Source organism: Fistularia commersonii, chromosome 32, assembly GCF_037954325.1.
Source record: "Fistularia commersonii isolate RoL2024-O1a breed Wild chromosome 32, RoL_Fcom_v1.0, whole genome shotgun sequence".
Taxonomy (NCBI): domain Eukaryota; kingdom Metazoa; phylum Chordata; class Actinopteri; order Syngnathiformes; family Fistulariidae; genus Fistularia; species Fistularia commersonii.
In genome coordinates this window covers 6,165,832-6,177,115 of record NC_141315.1, presented here as the reverse complement: position 1 = coordinate 6,177,115, position 11,284 = coordinate 6,165,832, and the positions used below count along the sequence as shown (strand labels likewise).

The window sequence follows — 11,284 nt, the reverse complement described above, 5'->3', positions numbered from 1 at the left end:
CTCATTCTGTATATATATATATTATATACCTATGTTATTATATACCTATTATGTGGAACATTACATCCATCTATCTATCTGTCTGTCTGTCTGTCTGTCTGTCTGTCTATCTATCTATCTATCTATCTATCTATCTATCTATCTATCTATCTATCTATCTATCTATCTATCAAGGACTGCCAGACTGCATCTTGTGACTCTCCAGGGTCTCTGTACTGCCAGTGTGGGAAACGTATTTGAAATACGAGGGCAAAGTTAAATATAAAGTCGAGTAAAGAGCCTTAACTCTGCCCTCAATCTGATTTTCCCAGGATCAAATGAAATTAATTCACAGAGTCAATGATTCGTGTCACCAAAAAATGAATTAGAACTCACATTTAAGCATCAGTGTCGGCAGCAAATTTTAAAAATGACTTTCCGAGATAAGGCCGATCTCGGCAGCGCGCCTGGTGCGCCGATCGACCCGGTCATCTTGATATCCGGCAGGACCTTACACTTTCAAAAACTTAACCGAGAATTCTCAAGTATGCTCTGTCTTGATAGATCACCCACAGATTTGGAGTTTAAACAACTAAACTCTGAGCACAACAACAGCAGCCCCCCAAAAACAAACCCCCCAGTTTTTCTGTTAAAGCATCTTTTAATCCCAAAACATTTCTGCTCCTCAGCGGAGCTGAAATGTTATCGGATTAGAATGTTTCGGAACTTGAGATTTATTCATTTTCTCTCAGAAAAATATGAAACTCAGGCCCAACTGATATTAATGGGCCGCTTTTAAAGTGATTATAAATCTTTTCAACGTACAAGTCAGGATGAAAACAAGGAAAATAACCTATTTCCGAAAGCTCCAAAGAGTCCGACGTGACTGAATGATGGCAAATATGAATAATTGATTATAATTTAGCATGTCAGAACTCTTGCGGGAACTAAAGTCAGTATGTTGTTAGTTAGGTTATTAATGAGACTCAGGTTTTCTCTGTCTCTTGGATTTGAATGTTATAAAATAGGAATGGGCAGAGAATCCTGGGCTCCCAGTTTGATGAATTTAACGCTACTAGTATAATGCAAGGGAAATGGGAGCCTCGTCGGGGTGGAGGATTGGGTCGAGGTCACGGCGAGGGGTGTGGATTTCCAGAATATTTAACGGCCCCCACATTAGCATACGAAATGTCAGTGCATCGGCACGGCGCCGGAAGCCCTGCTGGCATGACTGATGTAACTAAACACCCCATGATTTTATATGGCGGTTATTAAGCATCTGCCTCGAAAAGCACCCAATAAATTCAATTCACCGGATTCCGAGAGACCGTAATTACGTTGTTTTGCTGCCCCGAGGCTGATGTTTTAGAATGCAAACGTGCAGAAATTATTTATCGCAACCCACGTCTTTATTAAAACAACAACATATATATAACTTTCGTTTGAAAGCAGGGAGCCTTGAACAGAATGATCTGTCACGAGCGAGTGAAGTAACCGGGTGGATCGATGAGAACTTCGATTTGTCGAACCCTCCATCAAAGAACCATCAATAAATGCAATGACAAAATATTTAAGTTCAGAAACTAATGATTTGAAATTAACCGGATTTATACCTTTAAAGCGATCGGGCGGTTGGCGAATTAGCTCGGGTTTTTGAGCCGTTGAGATCTGGACATGAATGTTTCAATCGCTGCATCTGTTAAGGTGACATTGATGTTAATGTGCACTTACTTTCCGGCGGTTGCGATATCGAGGGGTACTTGGCGACGCGGCTGCACATCCCATTCCGCAGGATTAGACGGTGACCCCGACAACCATGGCTTCGTCAGAATAGTCCCTAGACAGAAAAAAAAAAAACAGATGATGGCAACGCACAAAATTTTTTTTAAAATTAGTATAACCCAGGATATTCAATGGAAATGGCAATCGTTTTATCTCAGATGAGTCGAGATTAGACTTTTTAAATGGCAAAAAAGGAAAAGTCGAAATTCTAAAAAGTATTTGTTGTTGCTGCTTTTGCACTGAGGCAACTTAAAATGGCTCCTGGCAGGAATCGGCAAGATAATTCTTTTCTCAGGGAAAACTCAAGGCCAAATTCTTTGTACGCTCCCTCAAATCATCTATTCAAATTTTAATTTTAAATTTATTATTCTCGTTTTTTGGGGAGAGGGGGGGAACAACACAAGGAAAAGTTTTCAGGCAAATTTGTGAAGATATTTGAAAACATCTCTTGTGGTATTATCTGTCATTTCGTGATTTATTCAAGAAACACGTTTTTTGTTCCTTCAGATAATTTCTTGACGTTTTTATTTTTTTTCACTGATCTTACCGGGGGGGAAAACAGGCATGCATTTTTATGTCATTCTATAATTTTTCTGAAAATTATAAATTGACTGAAGGTAAAAAGGTGGTAGGAAAATGACAATTTCTGTGTTTTACTCATACAACGTTCACATTTAATGAATGCCAGCCTTGCCCTTGTAAGGAAAGAATCCTTTTAATCCACACTTGCTAGCGGCGATGCAGCTCTGCACAGCCTGGCGGGTGGATACCGCCAAACGCGGGCCGTCACATTGAGGAGAGACTGTTCAGCGAAAGACAAAAACAAAGAGAGAGCGTGAAAAGCAGACCGAATAAACAAGGCATGGACTCGGGCGGGATTTATGTAAATAGCGGGTCCTCGCGGTTCCTCTCACCTGCAGACACAAACTCGACTCTGCAGTTTGAGGGATCTGGCAAACAGCCTCTGTCTCTGCAGAGGCCTACGCCATTTTTTCGCTGCTCTGAGTCAGACTTCAAAACTGCTCTCTGTGCGCGCGAGGGTATTTATTTGCGTCCAGTGTCCCAGTTACAGCGGTACCGGGAGGAGTAGGTGTGTCTTCTCAGTTAAAAGAAAAGAGAAGTGAATGTGCAGGGAAAAGATATGCTTTTCAATGCGCCTCGCTATTTTTTTCTCACCACGTCTGCAGGCGAAATCGGGGCACAGACCGACACACAGAACGCACTCCAGGCTCACTTGGGTAATATTTTATTTACTCATTAATCTTCAAAACTATTTTTCATAATAAATTTCCACTTTATGTTCATCAAAGAACCGTAACAATAAAAATAAAAGTAAATACTGTAGAAAAATTGTACATATAGAAAATAAACATGGTTAATGAACACCTAGATGTAGGATCCTGTCCGTTGATACGCCTCCTTCGTTTCAGATGGCAACGCAACAAAGAGAGCAGGAAAAGAAAGCGATAGACACAGGCAGGGAGGGCAGAGAGGGAAACATACCGAACGGGGGGAAAACAAGTGGAGGGAGCAAAAGGAGGTCAAAAGGCCAGTTACGGATGAGCGAGAATAAGGGGTTAATTTTAACATTATACTTTGAAATTTCACACACGGTCCTTCCTTCGTGTCCTCGCCCCGCTCTGTTTCACATGCATCTGACTGCTCGGTTACACTGCTCGGAAGAACTGGAGGGGCCGGTTCAGGTCATGGCACCGCTTGTATTGTTACATCGTGGGGTCAGCAGAGTCCGTGGACTGATCATTACGCCGTGGCCCATTTTAACCCGTCTGTCTGTCCTGTATCGGTCACACGAAGACAAGAAAACAACCAAAGGGGGACGGGGCGGCCGGTGAAATCAAAGCAACTCAATTGGTCAAATATGGAATCGTGAATTGGACTTTTCTATCTAATAGCAACACATGGCGACATTTACTTTGTTCTGTTTTTGATTATTTTCCTCAGCCGGGTTTTGCTATAAAAGGTGGCGGTTCGAGCGGGCGTGGTGGGCGTGGCCGATAAGACAACAGGCTGGAAACCCTTCGTGGGCGTAAACATCCGGTCGCGGTTCCGGTCGGTCACCGTAAACCTGCATCGCCCCGCTTCTCCTCCTCCTCCTCCTCTTCCTTTTCACCCCAAAAAGCAAACCTACCACCTCTGGACTTAGTGGGACACGCCACCATTCCACAGCACAGCTCAGAGACTCAGACATGCAGCATATTCGAGATGGTCGCACTTTATCGATGACGATTTGAACTGAAGTTTGATTCATAGATTAAATCACTGCTTAAATTCCACAGACTGAAAATGTTTGGAAGTGTGGGAATGCTTCAAGCCAAGGTGGTAAGTTTTTCATGGTGGTGCATCAAGGTGTAACCTCTGGAGTTTCAATGTGGTATAAATCACACGGAGTAAGATAATTCACGTGCAATGAGAACCCCCCTCCCTTCCCCAAAGAGTCTATACTGCCCAAATGTTCTTCATATTCATCATTATCATTGCCATAACAGTTATCACAATGGTCTTCGTCATTTTCACCATTATATAGTCTTCAGGTGTGAACATATGGTGGGTCTTTAGCAGTGCAGGTTGCATGTCTGCGCGTGTAGATTTGTCAGTATGTGTGTGCGTGTGTTCTGCATGTGTGCGACGCCGCAGCCAAGCGTGACTGGCGTCTGTAGGTAGCATCTGAAGTCTCAAGTATCCTGTCCAAGAAAATATCTCTCGGTTTGTCTGCAGATTTCCGTCTTCGTGATTTACAGGGAACCGTAAAACAGCAGCTCCGCAGCGCAACAACCACCGCTCGTCAATTATATTTACGGCACCAGGTCTGCCTCTGCTTATCCAGTCGTAATTCAACGCCTCGGTGGCTTACACCCTGATTTCCTGTCCTGTCGCTTGGGGGGGGGGGGGGGGGGGGGGGGGGGGTGTCGGACTCGGGACTGTCAGTCGGTGTGCTTGCTTTTCCAGCATCCTCAGAGCTTCATCAAGTCCTGTCTGATAACAGGGAGGAAGGCCAAGAAGCTGAGAAGAGACACTTGGTGTTTTTCTTGGTGCTTTTACATCTTTGTTTTGGTGCTCTGCCCTTCCGTTCAACACGCTCAATCTGCCGTGCGCGTCGCCGCAAGTCTTCTTCGACCTCGCTCGATCCAACAGGCGAGATCCCGCCGCTCGGTACTGGTTGGGCCCAAAATAGTAACTGTGAGTTGAACTGGTGCTTTCTAAATCAGTTGAAATTGTATTTATGTTCATAAAACAAGCCTCTGTTTTGAGGCTCAGCTCATTGGTAAATACTGTACAATTAAGGGTCCTCGCCCTCAGGCCAGTCTGTGTGTGTGTGTGTGTGTGTGCATATGTTTGTGCTTCAATGTGTGTGTGTGTGTGTGTGTGTGTTTGCTTGAAAATGAATGCATGTGTGATTATTGTAGAGTAAACATTAACATCAGCATGTCTATGTCAGTGTGCTTGTGTGTCATTTTTTTGAGATTATACCTATTTATGTACATATACCGTTATATATAAAGGTGTATGCGTATGTCTGCGTGTCGGACGTGTTCCGCCTCAGACGTAGTACTCCTTGTCTTTGTTCTTCTTGTTCTTGGAGATCTTAGTGATGCCCAGCGGCTTCTCCTTGGTGCTGCCGTTGGACTGCGTGGCCGAGTTGCTGATGTAGTTGCGGCTCTCGTCCACGTGGTACGAGCCCTCGTCGCGGTTGCGGTACTTGTACATGGCGTAGAGCAGGATGAGGATGCAGAGGGCCGCGGCCGCCACGATGCCCACCACCATGCCCGTGGTGCTGCTGCTTTCTCGCACCACCTCGGAGGGTCCCGGGAACACCTTCACCTCTGGCAGCGGAGGGCGGGCTGTGAAGGTTACAGGGATGGAGATAATGTCACAGGGCCGAGCGGAAAAACGGGGAAAAAACGTTGAAAAAGGACTTTTCCGATATATCGGTATATTCGAGAAATGAATGAACTTTTCTTGCAACCGCGTTCATATTTTCCATTTGCTTCTTGAGAGTTATTTATGTGATATCTTGATGGGTTTTTGATGACAGCTTTCTAATTTTCAGCCGGTTCGTCATCGATTTCAAAACGATTTTTGTCATTTTCCAGAGTGACTTATTGTCAAATCACTGTCACATGATTATGGAAAAAAAAAGGTAAATCAACCAGATATATTTATCCGGATTCCACGATTTTCGATACTCAGAACATCATAGTTAAGACATTTTTCTTGCTCCATATTCTGGCATTGCCCGGCACCGCAATGTCACATTACAGTTTGAAGCATACACTTTTAATTTGCATTACAAGCCAAGGTGGTGGAGAACGAAGACCTGAAGCAGAGGGATATGATGCATCATCAAGATGAATTATTGCACAGGCATTTTGCATAATGCGACATGTTGGCATGAGAGGGCTGCAGCTTGGGGCTAAAGCTGTTTCCATAATATTACATAATGTGAAAACAGATTATATGACATACTGTTGAGAGGACAACGCAAGTACAGGTGCATATTTCACCGATTTTTATTGCACGCGTTTGACATATATGTGGACCGAGGCTGCGGCACAGTTACGGCACCGTGTGAGTTCTTTAGGCGACGCAGAGATGAAAAGCACGACGGTTGGGAAAAAAGGGAGAATAGGGGGGAAAGGATGAAAGAAAAGGAAAGGATTATTAACAAGGGAATAGGTGAGGCGGTGAGGGTAAAAGCAAAGGAAAGGATGAAGATGTAGATCGGGGAAGAGGATGTGGAGTGTTAGATGATGCCCGGAGGCAGGAACCTGAGTGGAAATAAAAAATTCATTGAAGAGAGCGACAAAATGAGAAAAACTGAGCAACGTGAGAGAGGAAGACACATGGTAACTGAGCTAAAGAAAACGCCGCAATGTGTATTTATGGGGCGAGCGTATCTCACCTGAGCTGGGGTCACAGGGGTCAATATCTTCATCGTCGCTTGGACACTCTGCCGACGCCACCAGCAAGTCATCTGCCGACTGCGGAGAGAGGATTCATAACAATTAGGACCATTATTGAAAATAAAGCCTATGCTTCAGGACGCTACATTTCGGGCTTTGGTAATCAACGCGTGCGATGATTTAGGTCGGTTTCTACATGTGTGAGCACACAGCATCAGTCCACCGCCCACCCATTTTCCAGTTTGCCACAAAGTGTTTGCGGCCCCCGGTGATGGCAAGCGGCCAAAACCTTGAGAAGCAAGAAGAGCTGAATAAAGGCGTAGGGAGGAGAGAAACATTGGATCCTATTTAAAACCGCAAGGCGACAGACAGTTATTATCCCCTACGCTCTTGAATCTCCCCAATCTCTCTTCTCTGACCTTTTTTTTCCCCTGCACACCTCCATATTTCTCCGTTCCCCTCCTCTTCCAATCGACTCATGTTCACTGTTACCTTGAGAGTGTGCAACTGGAGGCTACACAGTCCGGTAAAACCGCATGTAACTGAATATTCCAGCCCATCATCGCTCTTACTAAACTGAATGAAGCGCCATGTCAATAAGCCACTTTCATTCCAACCCAGAACCTGTATCGACAAACTAATATCTCCAGAACCGCTCCGCCTTGTTCCTTCACTCCCTCCCGCTCTATGGAAAGATGCCCTTTTTCCTCTTCATCCCTGCTCCTCCTGTTGCCATGGCAACTCTAAGTTCAGGCTGTTAAAATGATGGAGAATAAGAAAAAATAAATAAAAAAAAAGGGAGTGTGCACCCTCTGTGGGAACCTGGGCATTGATTCACTATTCCAGTGTGAAGACAGTGAGCAGGATGGATGGATGAGTGTAAAAAAGGGATTTAGGTAGAAAAAGCAAGAAAAGGCAATGTTATAAGAGAACACTTCAAAGTGCTGCGGCCCTCACTAACACTGTGTTAATGCATTCTGCATATTCATAAACCACTGTTAAATATTGCCCGCTTTGGTGCTTTGGCATGAATGTGTGTGTGTGTGTGTGTCATAATGTGTACGCATGTGTGAGTTTTAAACACACTGAGCTCTCTGTGCCAGTACTAAATTAAAATTGGATTGTGATGCATTGCAGTGGATGTTAGTAGCCCAAAGAATAAAAGAGGGTGTAGAGTGGCAGAGCTGTTATATAGTAGAACGGTAAAAGGCAGATCACAACCAGACAGCCGGAGCAGAGCGACGTTTGAACCAAATCAGAGCACAAAGCGGATAATGATGGTTTAGCTGGATTCTAATAGCGTTTTTCCATACAAATAAAAAATAAAAAAAATAATAAAATCACCGAGCCGAATCCCCCATTCAGTCTCTCTCCCTTCTTGCCTCGTCTTCGTAAGAACAACGCTTACATAAGGTTACAGAGGCGCTCAGTTCCATCATGTCAGGTGTAGAGCGACCTGCACCGGCCTTGAGCGGTGTTGATGCTGGTCCCGACACGTCTGCCGTGATTTAGTTTGGCCTAAAACATACATCAGATTATTGATGCTTGACTCTGTCTCTTTCCTTGACTGCCTTTCCAATCAGTTCTGCCCACTGGGCTGTCAAATGCTGCTCGGGTGAGCTTAGCCGCTGGAATGCAGCCAGTCAATAAACCTCTGTGCCTTTGCCAGGATTCGAATAACACAAGAACCAATCGGCCGGTAGGACACACATCACCTCCGACACCTGTCGCCGATCAATGTCGAGCCACCGTGCTTGATTAGCGATCCGGGGGCACCTATGTGCCCTCCTCACGGGAGCCTGCCCTGAATCCCGATTTCCGCTACCGCAACGAAAACATGCGCCAAAAAAAACAAAAAAAAAAACAAATGCTGCTGAGTAAATATAACAGGACCCCCACCCCCCTCATCAGGCCTGTGACATCATCCAGTCAGCTGACCACCCCATTAACTTGGGAAGGTGCCAGTTTCATTATTGATTTACCCATCACGCGGGGGACAATAAACACGAGAAAAACAAACTCGCAACTTCGATCGCATCAATAAGTCTCCGGTTTCAAAAACCCGGGCAGGAAAGATGTAAATTCCAGAACCCCCTCCGCCCCTCTGCCCCACCCTCATTCTGTTCCTCCCTCTTTGCTCCCCATCCTTGCCAAGACTTTGCATTGACTTGATCAACAGGGCATGCTGGTATAATTATTAACACGGACAAATTGCACAAACAGGGAAAAGACAACGGCAGGAAAAGGAGAGAAAGAAAGAAAGAGCATGCTAGAAGAGCCAAGTCTCTACCTGAGCAGCCGAACAGTGCCAACGACCGTCCAAGCCTCCCTGGCTGCCTAGTTCACACATAGTATTCCAACCCTGTCCTCACTCACTTTCGCAGAAGATTTAACGGATTGTTTTTTTTTTTTTTTTTTAGTTTTTTTTTTTCTTCTTTTTACTTTCGCAACTGGAAAATCACAAACACACACGTACAAGCACAACACTGCAATAGTCAAGCATGCTCCATCAGTCTGCATCTATTTACATGCATCTAAAGAGATGGGCTGAAGTTGGTGCGCTGATGGAGAGATCCTGATGATAGAAGAAGAGAGAAGCTAGTTCCACTACTGCAGATGGCGAGATAGACCGATACACCGCCTGCATTAACAGGATATCACTGGAGCTCGACCAGAGAGAGAGAGAGAGAGAGCGAAGGAGAGAGAGAAAGGAAGGGGGAGGGAAGGAGAGCGAGGAGGGGGGAGTGACGGGTAAATATGGAAAGATATGGAGGGAGAGAGCGCAACAGAGAGTGAGTCGGGAGGGGAAGTGAAAAGTAAACCAGACAGAAGACTCTCTGGAAGATGAGCGGGAGACAGCATAGGGGGGGAGGAAAAGATGAGAGGAGTGTCGAGCAAGAGAAGATCCAAAGATAAAGAGGAGAAAAGATGAGAGGACCGCGGATTCCCGATAGCCAATCGGACATCGCTTTAAGTCGAAAAGGTTTCTCCTGTCAGTCTTCCCATCAAGCACAGGTGTAGACACACGAGCACGAACAGGGCAAACATCAAAACCCCAACTTGAGCTGTGTGAGTCAGAGCAGCCTCTAGCATAAACACTTGCACACTCTCACACGGTCTCTCCATCTCTTCCCCGTGCTGCCGCTCAGCTGTCATGCATTATTAATCACCTCCACTTTTATACATGCGAGAAAAAAATTTTCAATAAACTGTGGAATTCAGGGGTAGGCGCATAACACGTTCTCCTGCCAAACATGTGTGTATGTGTGTGTTTTTTTACGCATGGGGGTGAGTTCGCCTTTCCTTGGGCGTGAGCGTTATATCGATAAATTGCTTGGACCTGGAGCACATTTCAAAGATTTCCTCTGATGCAATGTAATGCAATTCTAGCTCATTGTTCTCAATCCACCTGTGTGTTAGTGTGTGTGTGTGTGTGTGTGTGTGTGTGTGTGTGTGTGTGTATGCACGTGCAATCTGCGCTCGCTCCTTCATTCTACGTGTAATTTGGCTAAGGTCAGGTTTGTTGCCTGGCAACACTTGGCAGCCTCAATGGAGAAGCTGTAGATTCTTCTTAAACAAGACAAATACACACAGTTTGAGGCCAGCCGGAGTGATTTTACTCACACAAATTTGTGGCAAACACACATTCACACACAGACACTGCAGTATGGTAAGCATATAGAGCATTTGACCTACTTCTCATACAATGCTATCGACTCTGGTGCACAATACTGTGCTGCATATTTAGCAGTACATCAGAGAAGCAGTTTGGTTAAAGCCACATACAGATGCACGCAAGTGTATAGAGAGAGGTGAGGTGTTAGAACAAGCCCCTGTGACAAGCCTGTCACTCTTCACCACTATCCATCCAGCTCCCATATCCATTATTGATGCCTGAGGCTTAGCTTGCAGCGTTCTATTATTTATGTCTGAAACAGCTGGCGGTTCATACACAGAGGAGCTATTCTCTATGGGAGTCTGGATGGGAGAGAGAGAGTAAGCAGCGGGTAGTGGGGCTCACTATCTCCATGGCAACTTATATCACTGGGAAAAAAAAAAAAATCTTTTTCAGTGCGGCAGGCAGGCACTGTTTTATAGCGCTCAAGAACTGCGGTACACACAGATGCTCACAAAGAGCTTGACAACATCTCAGCTGAGCTGAACAAAAGAGCGAAAGAGTCTAGGTATTTATGTACCTGGTGATAATGTCTCCGCTTACACCCCCCCTGCAGTTGCATCCACTCTAAATATACTTTGAAAACAGCCATGTGTTTTCATTGTACCGTTCCATTTGCATCAATTGTCTTGATGCATGTTATGGAAGAGCAATTAGAGCATCCATTAAAACAAACATCTGCTCATGAAATTCGGCATGTAGGAAGCACTCGCGCCTGGGATACACTCTACTATGAATATCACATTTCGAGGGTGTGGAAGAACATGATCTTCTAATCTTGCGTGGATTTGCTTTGATACAACTGCAAACATGTGTGTAAATGCATCAGATTATGAATGATTCAACCCATAATATTCATACATTTAATATTTTCAAAAGTAGCGACATGCTTTTTTGGCTGATTCATTGCTAATTATTTTCTTGA

General features: G+C 44.8%; 1 protein-coding gene across 9 annotated transcripts in view; it reads right to left on the bottom strand.

The window, feature by feature from the left end:
* Positions 1 to 2,991: 2,991 nt before the first annotated feature.
* Positions 2,992 to 11,284, bottom strand: part of nrxn1a (neurexin 1a) — an 83,445-nt gene continuing 75,152 nt past the window's right edge. For all 9 annotated transcript variants that reach the window (XM_086139615.1, XM_086139614.1, XM_086139621.1 and 6 more), the window contains 2 exons: positions 6,683 to 6,761; positions 2,992 to 5,621 (listed from right to left, as the gene is read on the bottom strand). In XM_086139615.1, the coding sequence (XP_085995741.1) occupies positions 5,320 to 5,621; positions 6,683 to 6,761 (381 nt within the window). In that variant the 3' untranslated portion in view covers positions 2,992 to 5,319. The remainder of the gene's footprint in view (positions 5,622 to 6,682; positions 6,762 to 11,284) is intronic.